Source organism: Caretta caretta, chromosome 11 (genome assembly GCF_965140235.1).
Source record: "Caretta caretta isolate rCarCar2 chromosome 11, rCarCar1.hap1, whole genome shotgun sequence".
In the NCBI taxonomy this organism is placed as follows: Eukaryota; Metazoa; Chordata; order Testudines; family Cheloniidae; genus Caretta; species Caretta caretta.
The window spans coordinates 57,801,345-57,826,238 of record NC_134216.1 but is presented as its reverse complement, the minus strand read 5'-3'; the positions used below and the strand labels follow the sequence as shown (position 1 = coordinate 57,826,238).

General features: G+C 39.6%; 1 protein-coding gene across 1 annotated transcript in view; it reads right to left on the bottom strand.

Moving 5' to 3' along the window:
* PLCL1 (phospholipase C like 1 (inactive)) overlaps positions 1–24,894 on the bottom strand; it is a 307,264-nt gene that overhangs the window by 60,196 nt on the left and 222,174 nt on the right. The window contains exon 2 of the mRNA XM_048869597.2: positions 502–2,973. Coding sequence (XP_048725554.1) covers positions 502–2,973 — 2,472 coding nt within the window. The remainder of the gene's footprint in view (positions 1–501; positions 2,974–24,894) is intronic.

Sequence of the window (24,894 nt, the reverse complement as noted above, 5' to 3'; positions counted from 1 at the left end):
TACACATCTGTAATGTAGACAAGACCGTAATGACTCATACATTTGGGTGTTTCTAGGCACACGCAGGTACACACACACACACACACACTTTTCTCTCATTAGCAAGATAAAGATAAGCTGACATTCTTCAAAAAGGAGACAGGATGGGATGTCTCTCTAGTCCTATGGTCTGGAGATACAAGCTAGTCCTCAACTCAAATCTCCCAAATAGCTAAAATCAGCAGAGTGGGTTTTGATTTTTTTTCTTTTAAATATTTTTAAAAAATTAAACAGATGCTTAGCCTGACATCTATATGTTAATTAACCTCAGTAAATATCAAGCTTTTGCAAATCAGCACTTTCTGTATTTAAATTGCAAGGGCTAGATATTCCTTTTAGTTCTACAGGTATAATTTTGAAGCAAGTCCATTGACTTCAATGGAGTTACACTGCTGTGACTGAGATCAGAATCTTTACCCAAGTGTTCAGTACAAAGCAATAATGAAGTAAAAAGTTTCATACCTGCATGTTTTCTCTCATGTCAGTGGCCTCTCGTAATGGATGCACTGCTAATTTAAAGATATCATCTATAATCTTAAGGCTTGTGTTCCTCAGCATGGTATACTCGCTTCCTTTCTTTCCTATTCTCACCGACAGACTGCGCTTTTGTGCTTTTCCTCCTCCACTTCGATTAGTTATTGCAATGTGAACAAAAAGTGTAACATGCTCCATGATATCTCCCACAAAAGAGCGCAAGGGTATATGTCGATATCCAGGCTGTAAACATTCAAGTGGTATGGTATACTGGCCTATGAACTCATCACCAATATAATCATCATCCAAAACAACAAAACGGATCATGGCAAGCTCTGGTAGATTTATTTGGAACTCAAAACTTTCATCAAAAATAGGATTGTCACTGTTTTGCTGAACAGTTTTAGTTCTTAGTTCTGCACAGTCTGCAGGAATTCCATGAATTTCTATGCAAACATATGGGTCTATGACATCCCCTTTTGCACAAGCTCCCTTGGGCTTTGGAAAGTTCTGACCACTGATAATTTTGACATGTAGAACTTGAGGAGAGACCCCTGGAACGATGCCCTTTGTATTTGCACTAAAGTAAGATACTTCATCACGCATAACTGAAGGTCTAAGGACATAGCCACATCCCCCATTCTGTAAAAACCAGCCAGTATGTAGATCCATCATTGGTCCTGGAGTCTGATAGTTCATTGCCACTATCTGACAACCACAATTCCAAAAATCTTGGGGATTTAAGTTACTAGAGTCTATCCTCATAGTACTTGGGTATATCCTAGACAAAAACTTCTTGTTGTAATTGACAAAGTCCTCTGGATACTCATTTGCAATTCTACTGGCCTCTGCCTCACTGAAAGAGCAGATTTCCCAATAATTCTGACTTTTCATAGATACCACAAAATCTTTGTAAGGGACAGACTTGCATATCGATACCAAATCAGACAACTCTCTGCACAGCCAGATCAGCCTTGGTTCATTCACATAATCTTCAGACATTCTTCGAGATATTTCAGCCTCTTCATCTTCATCAGTGATTTCTCCTTCTAATAAATCCTGGTCAGAGGGAAGCTTCTTCCCTTTCACAATGATCTTCATTTTCAATTTCTCAGGTGATGGAAGGTAGGCTTCTGATGGCAAAGGTGCTTCTGTGTAGAGTTTGTTTCCAAAAATCTTCTTCATATGTTGAACCATTACTTTTTGTTGTTGTATTGAGCAGTGGTTACCCAAGCAGAGGATGAGAGGATACTCTGAAGTAATGAAGGCTAATTTGTTTATTACCTCAATAACATTTCGAAAGGCAAGCGGTGATGTCATGCTATTACGGTTACAAATGATGGGCTCATTATCTGGACCATCACAAACATCAAGTTCAATACTCCTACAATTCATTTTTAAAGCCCTGACATAACCATTGATATCAGCTGGTCCTCTAAACTGGTCTTCTATGAGATAGGTATTGTGAGATGCATTGATATAGTAATGTGATAAAGGCTGCGTCATATCCTGGACAACTTTTCTGTGTTCAGGGTCAAAAATATCACATTCTGGGGACACTAAATACTGAGTAAATCCATCTATTGCAAGAAATCCCTTCAACCGTCCTTCTTGAGAAAGTTCATACCTGCGGATAATGTCTAGACACATTTCTTCAGTTATATGAGCAACTCCTTGCTCAGCTTCTAAAAAAAGCATGAGGTCATTAGCATCTAAATATTCTTTGTTTTTAGATATCTGCACTAGTAAGAAATAAACTTCAGGTCTTGTGCAAAGTTCGCTGAATGCTTCACAAAATTCCTCTTTAGTTACTCGAGTTGTTAGTTTTTCTTTGCTTTTCTGGATTTCCTTAAATTTTAACCTAATCTTTGACTCCTTTAGGGTAGGATTAAGCTGTTTGATTAACTCTACAGATGTATCTTCTAACATTATGCCATTACCATCAACATCTGCAGCTTCAAATACAGTTTTTAGCCACACAAACCGTGGGGTATTCTGGCTGTTTTCCATCAAATCCAGAGGTTGTTTGCTACGAGAAACTAGGTACCGTAAACCTGACACCCAAATGTTGGCCACATCAGCTGAATTGGCAACCAGGTCAAGAGACTCATAGTTCTCCCCATGAATTACAGAGAATGCACAGTCTTCACTAATCTGGTCTGCAAGTCCATTGTTCCTGAATGTTTCAGTGTTCTTCCCTAGTCTTATATCTTTTACAGCAGAAATATCAAGCTTAGCCTTGTCAAGGTCTTTCTTGGAAGGTTCCCAGCGAAGAGCTTGCAAGTCAGGGTCTAAAGTAAAAAAACGATTATAAATGCGGGAATTTGGACGGACTTTCTTCAGTTCACACCCAGCCTGCATAAAACTGATACAGTCACTAGCACTGCTTATTTTCTTCTCTGATGGCATGCTGCTGAAGGACACCGTTTTCTTCCTTCCACATTTTTGGTTGGAAGGATCCTGTAAAATAATTTAAAAAGAATTAAGTACATTTTCTTTGTTCCTTTGGCAAGTGTATATATAATATACAAAGCACAGCTACCTTATATTTGTTTGATCATCAAAACATAAAGCACTATCCCTTCCCATAATTCAATTCTCTACTCAGCTATAGAATATAATTACACAGTGTCTTGCTTGGCTGCAACAACATAGCTGTCACAATCACTCCTGAGAAGCATATTGGGAGGAGAGGGGTTGTGGACAATCAAGGTACCTGGAGAAGTTGGGATTGAGGAGGGTTCACTGAGCAGTGAGAAGCTTCCCAGTTATGGAATTAACCTGTAGGGTTGCTACGAGGATGAAGGGAGTGGGGGGAGATCCTAGAAGAGCCTGTGGCGGCAGGGGAAGAGTTGAGGTAGAAGGGAAAGCCTGGGCAGGTGGGAGATGGCCCTGCCCTCACTCTGACCCGCTTTCCATTCCCCCGCTTCAGTGTTGCCCCTCTCTCGCCATATCTGGTGTTTCCACAAAGCCCCAGCCGCTGGCGTCAGGGGAAGACGGGAGACTCGCAGCGGTCACTGACAGGAAGGTACATTTCCAACCCTGCAGGCTGCAGAGAACAGCCTGGGAGCACGAGCTGAGCCCACCCTGGCGGCTCAGCGACCAGAAGGGAAAGAACAACAGGCCTCACGGGCCGCGGCCAGGGTAACAGCTCACCACCCAAAGCCGGCCGGGGAGCCCGCTGGGCTGGCAATGCTGCGTTGCCTTCCGGCCCCCAGCACGGGCTCCCGCTGGCTCCTGTGCCCCGTCGCGCCCAACCCCGGCTCCACCCTACGCACCAGGAGGGCACCAACCTTCCCTCCCGGCTCCATGCTGCCCGGTAATGGGCAGGAGGAGGAGAGACCAGCCAGGCAGGAGGCAGAGAAACTGCCTTGTTACCTGCTCAGCAGGCGCCACAGCAGCTCTCGTGGTCAGGAGGAGCAACTGCAGCCCCAAAACCTACTGCCGGCCCAAAGCCAAAGCCTCAGGAGAATTAGTACAGAAAAATATAACCTCCCTATAATCCCTGAAGGTCCCAGGGCCTGATTTTCAAATAAGGCCTCCATGTTTGTGTGTGCTATTTTGTGCCCACAACTTGCCGGTAGACAGCATGAATGAAACGCAGGCATAAAACTGCTGGTGCAATTCTTCAATGTTGCAAAACTCTGCCTTCCAAAACAATGACCTAGTTTGAAAACCAGGCCCATATTTCTTGCACTGTAGATCTGACCAGAAAACCAAATACTCAGTAACATAGTATCTTAAGGATCCCACCATGGGTCTAGATAACTTGACCTGTTAAATTAAATCCTAGCATATACTGCTCTGTAAACAGTACAAAAACTAAGTACAAACATCTGCATTCTTGGGATAGCTATTTTGAGAAGGTAGGTCATTGTTAATATTTTCTGTTTTTGAAGTATTTCTCTGTGCTTTATTGTCCATCTTATATACAGCACTCTCCACGTTAGCCCATTCAGTAACATCTGAAGTGTTATCAAAGAAATACAACAACCGTATTCAAAGCCAACTGGCTCTATTGGGAACAATTACAAAACCTCTGAACTTCAGTATTAAAGGTCTTTAGCTAATCTGTCAAGGCAATGAATTAAAACTTTTAATGACAGGCAAAAATTACTCTAGCCATTTATTGTAGCATTTAGTATGCTAAAGTGATTAAAATAGGGAGAAAGAAAGTCAATGAACCCAGCACGTTAGTTCAGCCTTTTTTTTTTTTTTATTTCACCAGCACATTTTTATGTTCCTGAATCATCATACTGCAATTTAATATATTGCTGGTACGAAAATCTTTAGCCAACAGATGCTAATGAGTATAAATGAATGCAGCCAATTATACAGTAGTTAGTATAAGAGCCTTTTCTTTCCCACTTTTAGATTTTTAAAGAAAAAGTTATTTAAATTTAAAACAACTTTGTGTTTGGTTTTTAGAAAAATTCATATGAAATTCCATATCTCGCGTTTAGCGGAACAGTGCTGATTCCAAAACCAGGAACCTGAACCTACTTCCAATTATTTCAATGGAAGCAGGAAAAACCTCATACAGCGTTGCCAACTTCTGCAGTTTTATGGTGAGTCTTGTGATATTTGGTGTCTTTCACCCAGTGATATTAATAGGCAGCAGGCTTAAAACAAGCAAAAGGAAGTACTTCACACAACATACAGTCAACCTGTGACACTTGTTGGCAGGGGATGCTGTGAAGGTCAAACTATAACTGGATTCAGAAAAGAATTAGATAAGTTCATGGAGGATAAACCCATCAATGGCTATTCGCCAGGATGATGAGCGATGCAACTCCACACTCTGGGTGTCCCTAAGCCTCTAACTGCCAGATGCTGGGACTGCGGATGGATCACTTAATGATTGCCCTGTTCTGTTTATTCCCTGTGAAGCATCTGGCACTGGCCATTGTCAGAAGACGGGATACGAGGTGAAATGCACCATTGGTCTGAGCCAGTATGGCCGTTCTTAGGTTATGTTCTTAAAGCCCCAGCATCTGTAATCAAAATATTGCATGAGGATCTCAGCTTTCAATTAAAATAAAAGGTAACTTTCTAGTCCTCATGATTGTGGGGAAATGGTTGAAAACATTAAACAAATGCACTATAAAGGCTCAGAAACCAGAAGGCGTCTGAAAAGTACCCCAATGTGTGTTTAAAAAAAAACCAAAACACTCATGATTTTTACGCTAGTCTCATATTTTTGGGGGTGACACAGAATTTTTGAATGTTTGGGGATTGGCAATACCACTCATATTAATTTCGAAAGAATTGACATTTAAAATCTTCTTAAGTAAATACAGTAACAGACATTTTTGGACTTTGAATCTACAGCAGTCTATACTATGATGGAGGTACCCTGGGCCAGATCCTCAGCTGGGGTAAATCTGTCCCACTGATTTCAGTGGAGTGACACTGATTACACTAGCTAAAGACCTATCATTTTGTCTTTGTCAGAGAGGGCAGCAAGATTCGTTACACAACATGCTCACCAACTGGCTTCTGTGGAAAACAAACAAGTTATTTATTTTTAGTTGTAAAATGGCTGTCGTTTTTTATGACAATGATACCTTGAATCAAACCTAATTTATTTTAGGTGACAAAAAAAAGGGGCCTTCCTGGGACTTCCTTGAGTGCTCCCATTAATGCTTGCTCTTAATCTTTAGGGTTTATTGCAGAGAGTTTTTAGTTAGTGTCATATAGCCTATTTAAAAATTGTAGAAAAATAGTTGTTTCTTCTCCATGAAGGACTTTTTCATATCTGTTTATCAAGTCAATCAATTCAAATCTAATCCTGGAGACTAAATATGTAAAACAAGCAGAATTTGGATGTTATTGCAACTGATATGATTATTTTCATTCACATTAATGACTAATCACTCTAATCTACAGTACAATACATGGAGGAGAAAACTATGCAATTTGCAATTGTAAATTGATCCAAGAATGAGCTCATAACCACTCCAGTTGTTCCTTATTTGGTCACTATTGTATAATTTCTTTGTAATGCTTTTAAAATGAAGCCTGACAAATTTGTATATAATTTCATTTAATAAGGCAGTTTTCATTTCAAAATGTAATAATCAAAAACATATTTATTCAAGTTTTGCAAACATTAAATGCTCAAAAAAGTGTTCCCTTAATCTTTTTTAAACTATAGCTTTATTAAATCTCAGGGAGGGAACATATTTTCTTCTAGAGGCACGTGCTTACCTAACTTTAAGAAAAGAATCTAATTTACACTCCTCAGTTAGTGGTGGATCGGGTTCCACTAAGGACATTTCGGTGAACTATCTATTTTGTTGTTCCATAATTTGTTTATTTAAAATAAAAAGAGCAAGATTTACTAACAAATCAGGCTGCTTCCATCTGTAAGTAAGCATCAAACAAAGATTCTCCTGATAATTAGATTGTGTTTTCGCCCAGCTGAATAAAAGCTATTTAAACAAAATTAAAAACCCAAAACAAACAAAATGTGTTTCTTCTCAAAACAAGCCAGACCCTGGCCTCTGCTCTTGCACCTTTACACTGCTCTAGTGGGGGAGCTAAGGATTCAATCAGTGTGGTGTAGCCAGCTCCAAGCCCTGCTACCTCTCAACCGTGGGGGGATGATACAAGATGGAACAATTTAAAGAAGTCTCTGGACTGCTCTCAGTTATGCAAGGGGTCAATCCAGTCCTGCCTGTCCCAGAGACTAGAGGAGAGCAAAGGGGGCTTGAAGCCAACTTTGTCTCCGCTCAGGTCCAATGTTGAGTTTAGCTCAGGTAGATCCAAGGCTCAGGGCCAATATAATTAGTTACTTTCTTACTATATGTCTCTAATAAATTCAATTCCTATGTTTTATTTTTCTAACAAACAACATTAAACTACAAATACTTTTATGCTGCAATGTCTCTAATGGCTATAACTCCTGATATGTGTCACCTTTCACTCGGAACTAAATACAGGAATGATTATAGACACCTAACATGCTAAAAGATGCCAAGAGCTTGTGTGTATAAATAGCAAAACTACTTTCCTGTGCTAAATGCCAAAGGTATTCATACTGCAGGCTATAAGGAAACTCTCCATTGTATTCACCTACAGAAGAACAAATCTTCTCTTTTATTAATCCAAAACACTCACTAAGTTCGAAAGCACAATGTGATGTTCCACTGAATCCTTGAGATTTAGAGTGTGTCTTTCTCAGAGACCTTAGATAAAGCAAAATAGATCTTCACAGATAATAAGCACAGTAGGACTTCTATTCATGCCTCACCTCAGCCATCTCAACTGCTGGCATTGAATTTATTATGACAAAGAAAGAAGGAAAAAAAGAAAAAGGTTTGTCTTGTCAGAAACCCACATCAAAATTGAATACAAACAAACCACCTTTTTGCCAGCAACCTCATTGTTTGAGACCTCAGCCTGAAATCCTTATATTTCAAAATCAACACCTGACAAAGAAGAAATGCTTAATTTCAAACAAGTTCCCACTGATTTCTTAGCAGTCGTTTTATTCCTGGATGGCTATAGCATCCACACTGCTGGCGAGATTCACCCTAACCTGTGCAAGACTCTCGGCACCTCTTAAATCCTGTAGTGGGCTGTGTATGCAGAACCGCTGGAGGAGCAGCTGTGCAGAAAGACCTTTCCACTTGCATGCCACCAAGGAGTGTCTGCACCAGCTTCACATAAGCTAGTGTGGACGGCTCCAATGGGAGCAAGTCAGGAGAGCTGCCACAGGATTTCCAGTGGCCTAACACAACAGGCCAGTGACACGGAGAGCCTACCAGCACTTTGAGTCCTTAGGGCTAGAAAAACAGCCAGCGAGGGGGAATGCTGTCCACAGCTTGGGGACAAATTTCATCCCCAAAGCCCTGTCCACTTTGCTCCACATCAAGCCTGATGATGCAGGCTTTATCCAATTAAATGAATGGAATCCAATGAGAGCATAGAAACTGCTCATCTCGAATAGCTCTACTATAAAAGCTTTGTAACAATCAGTGCAGCAGTGACCTCCTGCAGTTATTTCCATTCACCAGTGTCATTTTTTTTCCTTCAGATTGTTCACTGAGTCAAGTTTGACTTGGTCAGTAGTAATTCTAGTTTTACCATCTCAACAGTAATAGCAGCATCAAGTTGCCATAAACTGACCTCTGCAGGGTTCAAGCAGATCTTTTTCTTCCCTGTGTACAGCAATGCACACTAGAGTAGGCAGGTGTATTTTGGGAGGGATGGGGAGTTACAACTTCCTCCAAAGGATAGTGTATTGGCTACTACCAAAGAAAGAATGCTTGATTTGATGGTCCAGAGATCTGATCTAGCATGTCAACTTTTAAAATGCCATGCACAAACAGTGAATCCTGAATATGAGCCTTTAAGAAATATTAGTTACAGCAGAACCTCAGAGTTACGAACACCTCAGGAATTGAGGTTGTTTGTAACTCTGAAATGTTCATAACTCTGACAAAACATTGTAGTTGTTCTTTCAGAAGTTTACAACTGAACATTGATTTAATACAGCTTTGAAACTTTACTATGCAGAAGAAAAATGATGCTTTCCCTTTAGTTTTTAGTAGTTTATGTTTAACACAGTACTGTACTGTATTTGCCTTTTTTGTTTCGGTTTGGTTTTTTTGTTTGTTTGGTCTCTGCTGCTGCCTGATTGCATACTTCCAGTTCCACAAGAGGTGTGTGGTTAACTGGTCAGTTCATAACTCTAGTGTTCTACTGTATGTTTAAATGAATTAATCCTTCATAGTTTCATGCTTTCTGAGCTGTTTTGCTTGTGTCCCTTATTAGGAGTGTTTGTCTCTACACTGTAATTCAGGTTTGAATTTGGTCTATACAGCACTGTCTCTCTAGGAAAATATTTAAGATAATTGCCTGGGATCTCAAAGGCAGCTATAAGATCCACATATATTTGACTACAGACTTGTTTTGACATCAAAAAGAAGAATACTTCAAAGCTTCCTTTTATTGAAAACATATCGTCTCAAAGAATGGGAACCAATACACCAACTGTAAAGTAGTGTTTATAAGCACTGCTGTTTTGCCATGGTTAAAAAACCCCATAAATAAATTCAGATCACTGAACTGATTCATCTTAACTTTTCACATTTTGTAACAAAAGAGAAAGCAATAACTTATGGAGATTTCCCATCATAAGAGCCTTCATGCAAGATAAAAAATATAAGTGTACGGAACACTATTTAGGAAAAGTCACTATTCATAAGTAGTGTGGGTACAGCTTACTGAGGGTACAAAGAGAGTGAAATCCGATATTCACTAAGGAAGTAATAATGCTTTCAAAGTGCCAACATTTTTCAAATGTTTCCACAGATTTGTGTTCCTCAGTTTTTTGGGTGCCTCACTTGAGACCCATAGGGCCTGGTTTTCAGAAGGGAAGAGTTCCCACAATTCCAGCAGCAATCAAGAAGGGCTGCAGGTGCTCAGAACCTCTGAAAAAATCACACCACAGGCATCTCAAGCTGGGCGCCGAAAGACTAAGGCACCCCAATGAGTGCATATTTTTGAAAATGTTGGCCTATACCTTCTACTACAAAACAGATTAAAACACCTGGGTCTGAGTATGCCATGAATAACCGTTTACTTACAAATGAAATAATGATTTACCGGATGCTGACCCATCATAACCTCTTGTGACTATGAAATGATGCCTTGTCCTTTTATGACCTATCTCTGTGGGGTTCTCTTTTGTGGACTTTTCTGAGCAGGGAAGTCCACAAATTACATATTTTTCTTCTGTATAGAAGATTGAGTATTACTGAACTCCCAGTTTGGCTTTTGCTAGAATCCTTATCTATAATTATTGCAAAAGCTTCAGAATACCTTTTAAAATGCATTTAAAATATTTGTATAATTTCATTAAAAAGTGACACTGTGGCTCTAATGTTGCAAATGCCTACATGTTGACACTGCCCTTAGAATTTGCTTCACATTTGCATGAGAATAGTAGCTACTGGAAAAGGAAGGAGGGACAAACATTGTAACTTCATAACACCAGCCCAGAAGAGGGCAACTAATGTAGCATTCCATTCCTAAAGAAAGGGAGCAGAGTTTGGGTTATGCTCCTGATTCCAAGTTTTGCTCAGGGATACACAGCAAGGACCATAGATTTTCAGAGATGGAAAAGTTCTACTATCTAATTGAATCCATCCGTCTGCAAGAGCAGTATTAAAAAGTTAATAAGAAGATTAAGTGATTCAGCTTCCTACTATTGCTGTGAAGTAGATATGCAAGTTATCAAAATAGAATAGAAGGAGAAACTGATTCACATTAGTTAGGTGACTTGTCTATCAGAGCTGAGATTTAGAACCTGGGTTTTCTCATTCCCAGGTCTGCACAATAACAATTGAACAATGATACCTTAGGCCACAATCCTAACACTTATGCACATGTTTAACTTCAAGCAGGTGAACAATCCTACTGAGTTCAGTGAAAGTTGAGTACTTGTGCAAGTATTAGCAGAATCGGGCCCTTAGTTTGCAACTGATTGTCTCAGAGGAAAACGGCTGCTTCAGCTCAGATTTAAGCTGGTTACCAGAATAGAAGAAATTCTATTATCAAACGGACTCTCCTCGTCAGAAGTACTGAGTATGTAAACTTGGGATCAGTGAGTCACTAGTAGCTGCGGAAAAACTCCACCCTACCCAGCCTAACCTCTGACCAACCTATATTTTGCCATTTAAATCATAGCACTAATAGAAATGATTACAAGGAATACACACACACAAAATGCCCCCTTCCACCACCAAAACTAATAGAACTCAAATTGTCAGGTCAGAAGTCAAGAACTAGTGCAGTGATACTGATCAGACAATGACCCTACGCATGTGAATCCCAAGCTCAGACGCTGCTTTAGCCAGAAATTAAACTACATCAATGTATCTAACATGTCAATAGCAATGAAGCTTCCTTTAAGAAATACAAAAGAGCAAAAACATCGCTAATGGCAGTCACCTAAAGTTCTTCTAGAACTGTAGGGCCTCTGCGGGGGGAGCTGACATTTATTGCTAAATGCTGAGAGCTAAACTTGGTAAGTACAGTTAAGACCATTCTGCAAATCCATTTCTCTCTCTCAGAAACTAGTAGCATTTTCACTGAATGATCTTGCTGTTGAAAGAAAAGCCTTATTCTAATCTCTCCCACTTCTCAGGAACATGGGATCTAAAATAATTCAAAAGCAGTCTCCTCTGTCCTTCGATTATATGGTGACAAACTGAGCATCCTGAATACTACATAGGTTATGGAATACCATGTGATTTATTTAATCAGCAAACTGGTTAAATAAAGTACTTCCAGGAGAAGCAAGTTAAGTCTATTGATAATTTAACGGCAAAGGAGTATTCTGCTTATTTGGAACTACTGCAGGTGCTCAAGTGGTATCCAAGATACAATTCTGGTCTTTGTAATGCTTAGAGGCTTAGATTACTTGGTCTCTCCCCAAAGAACCCTGTTGATTGAGAATTTTCAAGGAAGATCCTGTGGCACAGTGTAATACGACTCAGCCATGGGGCTACCATGAGCATTGTATATAGCTACAAAGCATAAAAGTGCTCCTCATCATGATGGTTAGATTCTAAAGGGTCCCTTTTAAGTTTCAGCACGGTAGAACAACTCACACTGTATACAGTTCTTTCTCAAATAGTTCTGAGTGTTGTAAATGCTTGAGAACAATCGTTTTCATCCTGGTTTATCAAGATCCAGGGCACAATCCTCATTCAATATCCCAAGTGTGTCATGTTGGTCATTTTTTTTTTTTACATAGCAGAGGTAGCCGTACCAGAAATACTGACATGGGTATATGGACTTGAGATAGTTCTACTGCCCAAATCTCATTCAATCACTATGCACTATTGCTTGGTGACAAATTTGTTTTTTTATATATATTTTTTTTGCAGCAGCAGCAGCAGAATAGCATGATATATATAAATTGGCATGTTGTGCAGGATTAACCCATTTGAAAGGGGTGAAAAAAATGTTTGAAATTTGCTTTCAAATACATCCAACACACACAACCACCTACCTGTTTTCATCCCTGCTTTGTGGCCATTTTTGGAGTAATACACAAAGAAATTATCAAGAATCAAAGCAAGCAGGTGAGATGGTTAGACAATTGCACACTTAAATAAATAAATAAACAAACAAACACTTTGTCACCTGTGGTACTCAAAGCACATTGCAAAGGTGGATAAACATTAGTTTCTTTTAGAGGAACAGCCGTGTTAGTCTGTATTCGCAAAAAGAAAAGGAGTACTTGTGGCACCTTAGAGACTAACCAATTTATTTGAGCATGAGCTTTCGTGAGGGTTAGTCTCTAAGGTGCCACAAGTACTCCATTAGTTTCTTTGTTTTATAAATGTGTAAACCAGAGCATATAGAGATTAAGTGACCTGCCCAAGGTGACACAGCAAGTCAGCTTCAAAGCTGGGATTGTAGCACAGGTCTCCTGAATGTCAGTCTTGTGCTCAAGTCCATGACTAGACCATAGCTGTCCCTTAAGAGAGAGAGAGAAGGGGGAGGCAAAACAGACAAAATACTAGTATATTTTGAAATTATACTTCTGAAATTCAAAATTGGAACAAATATGCATTAGCAGGGAAGGATTCATACTCTGAACCAAAAACAGACTTATGGTCTCCAGAGAATATCCTAGAATGGCTCATTTCACAGATTTCATCGATTTTCAGAATAGTTGCTGTTACTAGAATGAATTAATAGACAAAACTTTCTGTCAAGTTTGTGCCAATTTTGACAAATGTTTTCTCTGCAGATTTTAAATATCAGACACCTACGACAGTAACAACAAGGAAAGCAAAGAAACACTCAAAACCAACTGATCCATTCTTATGATTGTAATGAGACTGAGAAGCAGTACAAATCAGCCACCTTAAAAAATCACGCTTAAGGACAGAATGATACAACTCCTACAGTCATCTGTGTATTTGCTGCCAAATCACACTCCAGGACTAACCTGGAGAATTCAATAGCTTGTGAGAACAGATGTTAATGTTGAAGGCCTAGATCCAGCCATCCCCACTGATACAAAATTCCTTCCATCTTCAAAGGTTTGCCTGATTACAGACTGAATAAGGACTGCGGGATTTTGTCCAAAGTTCAACATACTACGTCATGACAATACAAAAGTTCTCTTTATCAAACTAGCCTGGCACAAAACTGTGTTTTACTCTTGATCTGTTTATTTTGTGTTAGAGAATCAGACAGGCAGATGCACAAAAACACTTGGGGCAGATTTTCAAAGGTATTTATGTGGCTAAAGATGCAAATAGGTGCCTTGGAGGATTTTCAGAAGCAGCTAGGCACCTAATTCCCACTGAAATCAAGGGGAGTTAGGCACCTAGATGCCTTATGAAAATTCCTCTAGGCTGCTATCTACATCTTTAGATGCTTCAATGTCTTTGACAATTAACTTTAGCTAATTTAATTGTTTACACGGTTCCACCCAGCTTCTCTCGCACACTCACCATTTTGAAAAAGCAAGGACCCTAGATATATGTTATATTATATATGAATGAAGGGGAGGGGAGGGAGAGGGTATCCTGGGGAGCGATAGCAGCATTTACAGTAGGCTTCTCAGCACAGCCAGGGACCAACTAGACACAAAAGAAGGAAAGACACAGAGGAAGGAGTGTCATCAGGAGCTTAATAATGGCTTTGTAATGGCTTTGTAGTGAAAAGGGGAGGAAATGTCATTCCCCAGAATGGCCACCCTGAGGGAACAGAAGAATGCAGGCAGGATGCAGACAATGACCTAACAATTCTGAGATGCTGAATAGTCCCCACTGGAGAAATTCAACAGGAGACAAAATTATAATGGCTTGTCTGCTTTCCTCTTCCCCACCAGCACTCAAACCCCTCTGAATTTCATCAGACCACTAGAAATTAGGATGGGGAGAAAAAAGAGAATGGGAAAACTCAAGAGCAAAATATTTGACACAATTTATTTGCTGTGTCAAAAAAAACAGCCCTCTAATGCCAGGTTGTTCAACATGCTCAGTCCTACCTCAAGGAAAGTTAGAAATATTGTTGGACAAATTATGGAGAAGAAAAAAGAGCAGCACTTTAAAATTCCAACTGGAAATGCTTTCTGGAAATAAGGTTTCCATAAGACAAGCACAATTAGTTTTCCTGGGTGTTATGATACTAAAACTAATCATTTCATGTAGACCCAATTCTGCAATCAGATGCACTTAACTGAAGTCAATGGGCTCCAGGCAGCCACAAGAGTCCAGAGAGCTTTCATTTATATATATATATATATTTTTATATTTCTTTCATTTGGTGTATAGGTTGGAACTCCCTGTAATAATGATATCACCTAGGGTCTCATTCTGCCACCCCTGTTCATGTTAGTAGCACTTAAGTCTGGAAGAAGTCTCATTAAGTCCCAAGGGGTCCATGGTGGAAGGTACTGTTCAGGTGGCTTATGGTAGCAGGAGCTAGCCCTTACTTATCAAGCAGTTCAACAATAATCTACAGAGAGATAATAGATATAGTTGCTCTGTATAGATATAGTTGCTCTAACCACCAAGGGGCTTACATGTTGCAGAGGACTTTGCGTAACTCCTCAGATTTTCACTCTTGATGAGTAACAAACCCTTGATTTCATGTATAGCGGCAGAGTTCCTACTAGCTATATTTCAATATAGGCTTATTGTGTGGAAGGCACCAAAGGTGAAATTCACCTCCAGCACTCACAAAGCCTAAGAGAACAGACTTAACAGAGAACTCTGTGTGCATGGGTGAAGCCAAATCTATCAAATCCAACCAGGGGACAAGTGCTGCTCCTCCATACAACTCTGTGGAGATTTCAGAGCACTGGACAAACACTAGGGTGGGTTCAAGTCTCTCCTTGCAAACCTCCCTTCACAGTCTCCTCAAGAACCTAGAACCTTCCCTTGCAGAACCTTGCCCCTTCACTCACCCACTCTGCCTGGGCAATGCAAGCAATAAGTGGTGGAGGGAGCCTTCGTGGACCCTTCCCTCTTGGGTCTATTTCTCCTTAAAAATACATAGAGCAAAGAGTCTCATAGGACATCAGTGCTCCCCTGGTAACCAATAAGCCCCCAATTACCTCCTAATGCCTCTCCACAGTGCTCTCTTATTCTAAGTCAGGGGTGGGCAAACTATGGCCTGGGGGGCCGCACCTGGCCCTTCAGATGTTTTACTATGGCCCTCAAGCTCCTGCTGGAGAGTGGGGATGGGGGCTTGTCCCGCTCCACGTGTGCCGTGGCTCCACATGGCTCCCAGACACAGTGGCATGTCCCCCATCCAGCTCCTATGCTTAGGGGCAGCCAGGGGGTTCCACACGCTGCCCCTGCCCCAAGTGTTGTGGCCAATGGGAGCTGCAGGAGTGGTGCCTGAGGACCAGCGCATAGAGGCACCTGGGCCTGCTCCGTGTAGGAGCTGTAGGAGGGACATGCCGCTGCTTCCAGGAGCTGCTTGAGGTAAGTGCCACCTGGAGCCTGCACCCCTGACCCCCTCTTGCCCTCTGAACCACTCCATCCCAACCCGGAGCACTCTCCCGCACCCTAAATTCCACATTTCTGGACCCACCCCAGAGCCCGCACCCCCTGTGGAGCCCTCACCCCCTCCCACACCCCAACCCCCAATTTCATGAACATTCAGGGCCTACCATAAAATTTTCATACCCAGATGTGGCCCTTGGACCAAAGAGTTTGCCCACCCCTGTTCGAAGTGCTCCATTTGCTCCTGTTGGTAATTCTTAAAAGTCTCCCAAGGCCAGCTTTTCAGGCCATCCTCTCAATGACTGGAGTGCTGGGAAATGGACCAAATAGCTCCAGATACTCTAACAGACCATACAATGAAGACAAAGTCACTTTTATTCTTCAACTGTCCAAAAAAAGCAAAAATGGGAGGCCATGGAAGGGTGAGAGATCTCAGCTCTAGTGTCCTCAAAGTCTTCATACCAAAGATCTTCTTTTGTTTATAGATTCTTATTTCTTTAGATTGATACTAAAATAAAATTTTTCCTCCATTCAAAGCCCGAGGGGCCCTGGCATAAATTGCAAGAAGAAAAAGATAAAAATTAGCAGTTTACCTAACAGCAGCCACAAAACTCTGCCCCCTACACAACTCCCATCCCTCAACACAGACCTGCCCGCTACCAAACCCTCCCCCTGCAAAAGCTCAAGCAAATAGATATACCTTACAGCATGGTCAATTTCCAAGGGTAGGGGGGAGAAGAGGGAGGAAGGGGCTTGGTTCAGAATCTGAGGGCTCCTGAGAATACTGTACTCCACACACCCCCTCTTTTAAATGTCAGGGGTGGCCACTCAAGTAGGAACGTCCCAAGTTATTTAGGACTTTATAGGTCAAAACTAACATTTTAAATTCAATCTGGAAACTAGTAGGCAGCCACTGTAGGTCACAGAGCTTGGATGATGAGTTTCCCCTGGAGAAGCATTGTTTAACATGCTGGACACTACATTCTGAACCTAATTAAGTTTCCAGATTGATAAAAGGCATAAACTCCAGGTAAAATACACTGCAGTGATCCTGGCTTGAGTTGACAAAGGCCTGGATCATGGTAGCAAGTTCTGCACCTGAAAGAGTTAATCAGAATCTGCTAACCAGGCACAAATAGTAAGAAGTGTTCCTGCCACCACTGCTATCATGTTGTTTAACAACATTTATTGAAGAGCGAGATCTAATCTGAAGTTTATTTATGAAACTGGATAAGGGAACGTTCCCTAAAGTTTGGTGACCTTAATTCTGGTGCTAGATTTGCAAGCCAGCCTTGCTAGCACGGTAATAAAAGAAATTTATGTTTCTAAGTTCACAAATCTAATCTAAATGAACAGCTGGGTTATTCTTCCTCTAGGCATAACTATCCCTGTATGTTTTGAAATGTGTAACTTTTATTTCACAAATATCTATTTGCTTTCAGTACAGGCATAAAGCAGAAATGTTATGAACCTCAACAAGTAGTCTGAATAGTCAGCTGATAAAATAAAGTAGATCACAGATCCGGAGTTGAAACACCACAGAAGAATCAAGGTTTCAGAGCCATTCTAGTGGTACAGGGCACCCCTGCTCGGGACCTCTAGAGGAAACAGAGCCTGGTTGTAAATGTAAAATAGTGCTAGAAAACTGTACTTACTCACTTAGGGTATGTCTACACTTTGAGCTGGGGGGAGTGATTTCCAGCTTGAGGAGACATAACTAGGCTAGCTCTGGTCGAGCTAGTGGGGGTAAAAATAGAGCATAGCTGCAGCCACACGAACAATGGAAGGAAATAGCTGGTCCAAACATGTACCTGTCCGAGATCTTAGGCATGTACCTGGGGCAGCTAGCCCCTCCTGCCATGGGAACTACATTCTATTTTTAGCTCTCTAGATCAATCAGAGCTAGCCTGGGTATGCTTTCTCAAGCTGGAAATCACACCTGAAGCATAGACATACCCTTAGAAGCTTTCAGTTATGGTGCTACCCTTGATGTAAAAGCTATTGTGCTCTGGGGAATGGGAAAATGAGCACTACAATAACTGTACATTTCAGCATAACTTTATTGCTTTTTCCCTTGCTAATTAGAGATCCCAAAATGGGCACAGTGAACACAGAAGAACATCTCAGTGATGTTCTGAAAAGAGAGAGACTGGGCAATTTCCCACCATCACTAGTTGTAATAAGATTTGGAAGCAGTCTGCTACATCAGCACTGAATGTGCTGTAGAAATAATCCTAGCTACTTGCAAGAGGTAAAGAATAGTAGTGAAAAAATATCACTTGTAATCTACAGGGAAATCTACAGGACTGACGATGTAAATACACTAGAGAGAGGTGATCCTTACATATTTTTATTCTCTTTATGTATTGAAATGCACAACATTGTGTCACATCTACTCTGAGGCAAAAACCCAAATATAAATGGACTAGATTAACTCCACATTTTCCTTTGTAGATTTTACCCATAATCACCCTGTTTTTGGAAACAGCATTTACCCTTCCTTAGCACTCTCCGTACATCCCTTAGAAACGGTACATATTCTCAGGCAATCATGCATTCAGATATGGGGATCCAATCAGATTAAACCCTTTCTATAGGTCTGATCCTGCATTTCTTTATCAGGCAAAGTTGCCACTAAAATCAAAGGGAGTTCTGCCTAAGTAAGGTTTGTGGGAATCTGACCCTATGGTATGAAGGAGGTGGTTCTTCTTTTGATGAGACCTTCATATGTATTAAACTAAAAAAAAACCTGAGCAGAGGAATTTTGCTTAAAAATCTATGGCACAAGATGGCCTAAAGTAGGTAGGCAACCAAGAATCTGTTCATGTCTAACCTGCAATCCATTTATGTATGACAACACTCTCTCAGATTAAAGATGATTCAGGACTCTTCATAGACAGAATTCTACCCCTCCTAGACAAATGGTGTCAGAAAGAAGACTATACTGATTAAAAAAAAACACCCATGATTTACAGGGGAAGCAAAAGCACCTCTAAAAAGCAATGTATAACAAATGGAATGGGGAAGATCATAAGAATTTATATATGTTAGAAGCTAGGAATTGTAAAAAATTGATAAGGGAAGCAAAAAGACAAGAAGAAATCAATGGCCAGCAGAGTTAAGGACAATAAGGAGGTTTTAAGTATATTAGAAACAAAAGGAATTCTAATAATGGTATTAGTCCATTATTAGATAGAAATGGTAGGACTATCAATAATAATACAGAAAAGGCAGAAGGGTTCATTAAATATTTCTATTCCATATTTGGGGAAAAAACAAATGATATATTCATATCATGATGATGAAATACTTTCCATTTCAACACTAACTCAGAAGGACATTAAACATCAGCTACTAAAGCAAGACATTTTTAAATCAGCAGGCCCAGATAACTTGCATCCAAGAGTTTTAAAAGAGCTGGCGAAGGGGCTATGTGGACCTTTATTGTTGATTTCAACAAGTCTTGGAACACTGGGGAAGTTCCATAGAACTGGAAGAAAGCTAATGTGCCAATATTTTAAAAGGGTAAATGGGATGACCTGGATAATTATAGGTCTGTCAGCCTGCCACCCATCCTGGATAAAATAATGGAGCAGCTGATACAGGACGCAATTAATATAGAAGTAAATGAAGGTACTATAATTAATGCTAATCATCAAGGGTTAATGGACAATAGATCTTGGTCAAACTAACTTCGTGTCTTTTCTGATGAGATTACAAGTTTGGTTGACAAAGTCAATAGTTTTCAGAGTAACAGCCGTGTTAGTCTGTATTTGCAAAAAGAAAAGGAGTACTTGTGGCTCCTTAGAGACTAACCAATTTATTTGAGCATGAGTTTTTCGTGAGCTACAGCTCACTTCATCGGATGCAGCAATGAAGTGAGCTGTAGCTCACGAAAGCTCATGCTCAAATAAATTGGTTAGTCTCTAAGGTGCCACAAGTACTCCTTTTCTTTTTGCAAAGTCAATAGTGTTGATATAATAAACTTCTGTAAGGCATGGGAACAAATATTTGATAATTGAGGGCTCTTCAATCTAACAGACAAAGCTGCAACATGATCCAATGACTAGAAATTAAAACTAGGTAAATTCAGAGTGGAAATGAGGCACGATTTTAAAACGGTTAATTAACCACTGGAACAATTTACGAATCGGCAATTTTTATCAAGACTGGATTAATGCAGGGGAAGTCCTAAACCCAGTGTTATACAGGAGGTCAGACTAGATGATCACAAAGGTTTATTCTGCTTTATAATCTAGGAAACTATTAAGTAACTCTGTTCTATACTTTTCAGATGAAATGGTCAAATATGATGGTGTATGGTGCTTTTGTTGTCATGATACTGTTGATTATTATTCAGTTGGGCCTGAAATAGGATGGCCAGTTTACTTCACTTGGATTCTTACAGCAATCCTCCATGAGTAAAGCATGTAATCCAATAAAGCACCCAATCTCCATAGCATATTATTTTAAACCCTTTTTAACCAATTTAGCATAAAAATGACTAATGAATAAATAAGCTGAGTCAGGTCATCCCCAGCCCTTAAATGTATCACTGATGCACCAAAACCCAGTGAAACCATAGAATCAAAATAATTTGGTACTTCGTATGTCAGTTATAATGGAAGAGGAACTGTAAATTATTAAAAAGGTTTTAAACAGAACATATAACAGCAAATTAAATATTTGTGCGAGCAAACTTTGGTTGTTTTAGCTTGTCTATAATGCATGTAAGAAGTGAAATCTTGCCTGAAGCATGGCATTTAAAAAATTCCCAGATTTCCATCAGAAAAAGAAAATGTTCAGCACATCTGATTTTAGCAATTGGAGGCGTAAATACACCTTTAAGAAAAATATTTATCAATTTAGGAGTGTGTCCTTGAGATATAGGAGTTTCTATAGGTGGGTGATACAGAGCTTCCTGAGTGGTACACATAGCATCTCCATGGAAACACAGGGATACAGATCCCCCTGCATCACTTATCTGAGGGATTAGCTTCTTTTATGTTCAGTTAGGAGAAGAAAGCCATAATGAGTGGGGGGAAGAGGGGGTGGCTATTCACATAAAGCACATGGCAGAACTGGGGCCTTACATTTTTCTGGATGCCCGAACTGTTTCCCATTTACTTCATCTACCACCCACTACTGACAAGATTCCTTACAGAAATAGGTTTAGGGAAGGACTGCTAATTGTTTTCAAGGAATAAAAACATATCTGAAGTATTTCCCCTGTACTTGATATTTTTCCTTCTGTTATGTGTTCAGTGCATTCCATACATTCAGCTCATTTGTACTTTCAACCTCTCTGTATTTAATATATACTCGGGCTGAAGTGTTATGCTAAAATTACATATAGACTTCTGTCCACCATTTATAATCACAGTACGACGCGTAGTAAAGGAGTCGGAAGTCATTTTGCATGTCAGCCTTTGAAACACACTACTGTAACACAATAAAGAGATCAAGAACTTACACCCTAAATCCAAAATACAAATGACACAGCGATAGCATCATTCATTTAAATTTCTCCCCTATAGGTAATACTCCGAATTCCCTTGTGACAATGAGCTGACGAGTCCTCAGGAGTCAGTTGTGGTAGCCGCCCTCACTAAATGTGAATCTAATAGACAGGCAGGCATATGCGGAGTTCTTACTAGATAAGATCAGGATGGCTGCTTTATTCATGATGACCAGCAAAACTGTGTGAGAGTTATGCAGGTTACCCCAAAAATGAGTGCCAGTAACCCTTCATGACAAAGCACACCATCTACAGCCCATTTACTTAAAGAAAAACTATTTTGCAAATGGTTTAGTGAGGTGCAAAAAGAAATACTGAAGCATTTATTAGTATCCATGCCTTTGTAAAGCCAGGGTGCCACAGAGGCAGCGTGTCCTAGTGGTGAGAGCACTGGCCTAGGATACTGGAGACCCAGATTCCATTTCTGACTCTACCACTGACCTGCTGGTTGGCACTGAGCAAATCACTTCACTTCTCTGTGCCTCAGTTTCCCCATCTATAAAAATAGGAATAATGATACTAACCTTCCTTTGCAAAGTGCTTTGAAATCTAGTGATGAAAAGCACTATATGAGTGCTAGCATCATGAGTTCATCTGTGCCGGTCTCAGGGGAAGAAAAATTGGTTCCATTTTATAAAAATACAGTGACTGATTACACTGTTATTAGACTCCTTTCAGTTATATGAATTTGTGGTATTACAAATATTAACAAGCATAAACACTACCTGCAGTGTAATAACGATGTAGTCAGTCTATTATCAAACAAACATCACATTAAAATAATAAATTTTAAAACAACACTAAAAACAACCTCAAATAGATTTTGTATACATAAAAATACTATCACTAGAACTCTTCCGCTCCCACTTCTAGCTCTAAAAGGCTGTTAGATATCAGATCATAAAGATGTCATTAAATATTGCCCATGCTGGGCTTTGGACCTGTAATATGAATGCGCCTTAAGCACGTCCTTAAAGCACAAACCTTTGGTATCTATGCCTGTGAGGTTCTCTCAGTCAGGATTCATTTTATCACCTTTTAGGGAGATTATCTATGATCAATATACTTTCCCTGCTCATCAAAAAAAAAAAGGCAAATAAACAAACAGATCTAATGCACAATGGAGTACTGTGATGAGATACCATTTACATTCTTGTGGGCTATGCCATCAGCTGAGTCTCTCCAACTGAGTAGCATCCATCCATTATACTTGTGTTCACAAATGAAAGCTTTGAAGCATTCAGCTAAACACCATCATTACAGAACCACTCCTTTTTGTTTAACATATGTAGCCAGAGTATGCAGATGTTGAACTAATTATATTAGCCAGAAAAAAACTGTGTTATGATGGTATTTATCTTCCACTAGCTGCATATTATTTTCTATATTTTTGCTCTTTTTCCAGAAGAAATCATTTACAGTGACTCATTTATATTTTTGTCTAACAATCAGAACACTATTAAAGGACACTAACAAAGTGCTCAGGATGTTAGCTTTGTTTGCTTTCTTCTTTTTAACCAGTGAACGCAAGCCTACTAGCTAAATTATGGGCCTGACTCAGCCCTCCTGGGATTCAATGGAAAGGCTTCCACTGACTAGTAAAGGTAGCATCGCACTTTAAGGCTTCAATCCTGCAAAACACTTCCAATACTGAACTTTACAAACATACATGAGCCTAAGCCAGCTATAGTTAAAAACATGGACAAAATGAGTTACTGAAAAGTATACTTATGAATTATACTTATACTTAAAATTATACTTATGCTCTACTCCGTGCTGATTAGACCTCAACTGGAGTATTGTGTCCAGTTCTGGGCGTCACATTTCAGGAAAGATGTGGACAAATGGGAGAAAGTCCAGAGAAGAGCAACAAAAATGATTAAAGGTCTAGAAAACATGACCTATGAGGGAAGACTGAAAAAATTGGGTTTGTTTAGTCTGGAAAAGAGAAAACCGAGAGGGGACATGATAACAGTTTTCAAGTACATAAAGGGTTGTTACAAGGAGGAGGGAGAAAAATTGTTTTACTTAACCTCTAAGGATAAAAGAAGCAATGGGCTTAAATTGCAAAGGAGGTTTACGTTGGATATTAAGAAAATCTTTCTAACTGTCAGGGTGGTTAAGCATTGAAATAAATTGCTTAGGGAGGTTGTGGAATCTCCATCATTGGAGATTTTTAAGAGCAGGTTAGACGGACACCTGTCAGGAATGGTCTAGGTAATACTTATTCCTGCCAGGAGTGCAAGGGACTGGACTAGATGACCTCTTGAGGTCCTTTCCAGTTCAATGATGCTATGATTATAAAGCAAAGCAAAACAAAAGATATGCATGCCAAACAAGCATTCCGATGTATAAATTACTATGTAGTAACGACCAGAGAGGCAGTTATTTTCAGGCACCACAGCAGAACTGAAGCAAAGATGTTTATTAAAAATTGCTTTTTTAAACATCATAAACCACTTTTACACACACACACACACAAAACAAAAAAGAACTCAATTTCCATTCATCAGGTCATTTAAAATACATTATGATTTACAACAGCTATATAATTAAGTGTTTACTCATTTAGGCCCTGATTTTGTGAACACACTTACATACCACAAGTATTCCCAATGGGCACAGCGTTAGTTTGCAAATATATATTTCAGCATAAAGTTTGTATGTTCTTTTAAAGACTTCAGAATATTTTTAAAATATATATATATATAAATAAATGCAGTTTCCTTGAGGACCACGAGCAGAAACACTGAAAAACTTTGAGCTATTTATTTGGTTTCGTTGAAGTGACAATGGGGAAAGGTGAATATTTTTTAATAGAAAAGTCTTTTTCTAACTATAAAAACTTAATTCAGTGTGTTAACTTTTTGTATTTTTTCAACAGTTTGCGTTGGCACTTTTAGTCTTATTAATTACACCATCTTTAAATATATGTTATGTGCCGTAATATATTGTGATTACAAGTGTCTTAAGACCAGAGTTACAGTAAAATATTCTAATGGAAATATGACTTATTTCAGAGAGATTTTAATTTGAGGTTCAAAATTTTTAGCCACCAATTCCCATCATGAGCCTGATTCAAAAATCCGGGATAAGACTTCCATTGGCTCCAGTGCCATTTGGATCAAGCACAGTTTTAGCTGCAATGTATAGAATTATACACTTTTTTCCCCTATACGAAACTCAAAGGGGAAATCCTATGAACGTATATTTCATTTCACCATATTTTGGATGTCTCTTTTTGCTGGAAAGCTAGTAGAGGCAGTGATTTAAAAAAACAATTTTCTAAAAGCTCTGTCATCTGCTTTACTCTGTGGATTATTTTTCACTTTTCAGGCTCTCAATGAAATTTCCAACAATCATTTTCCAGCC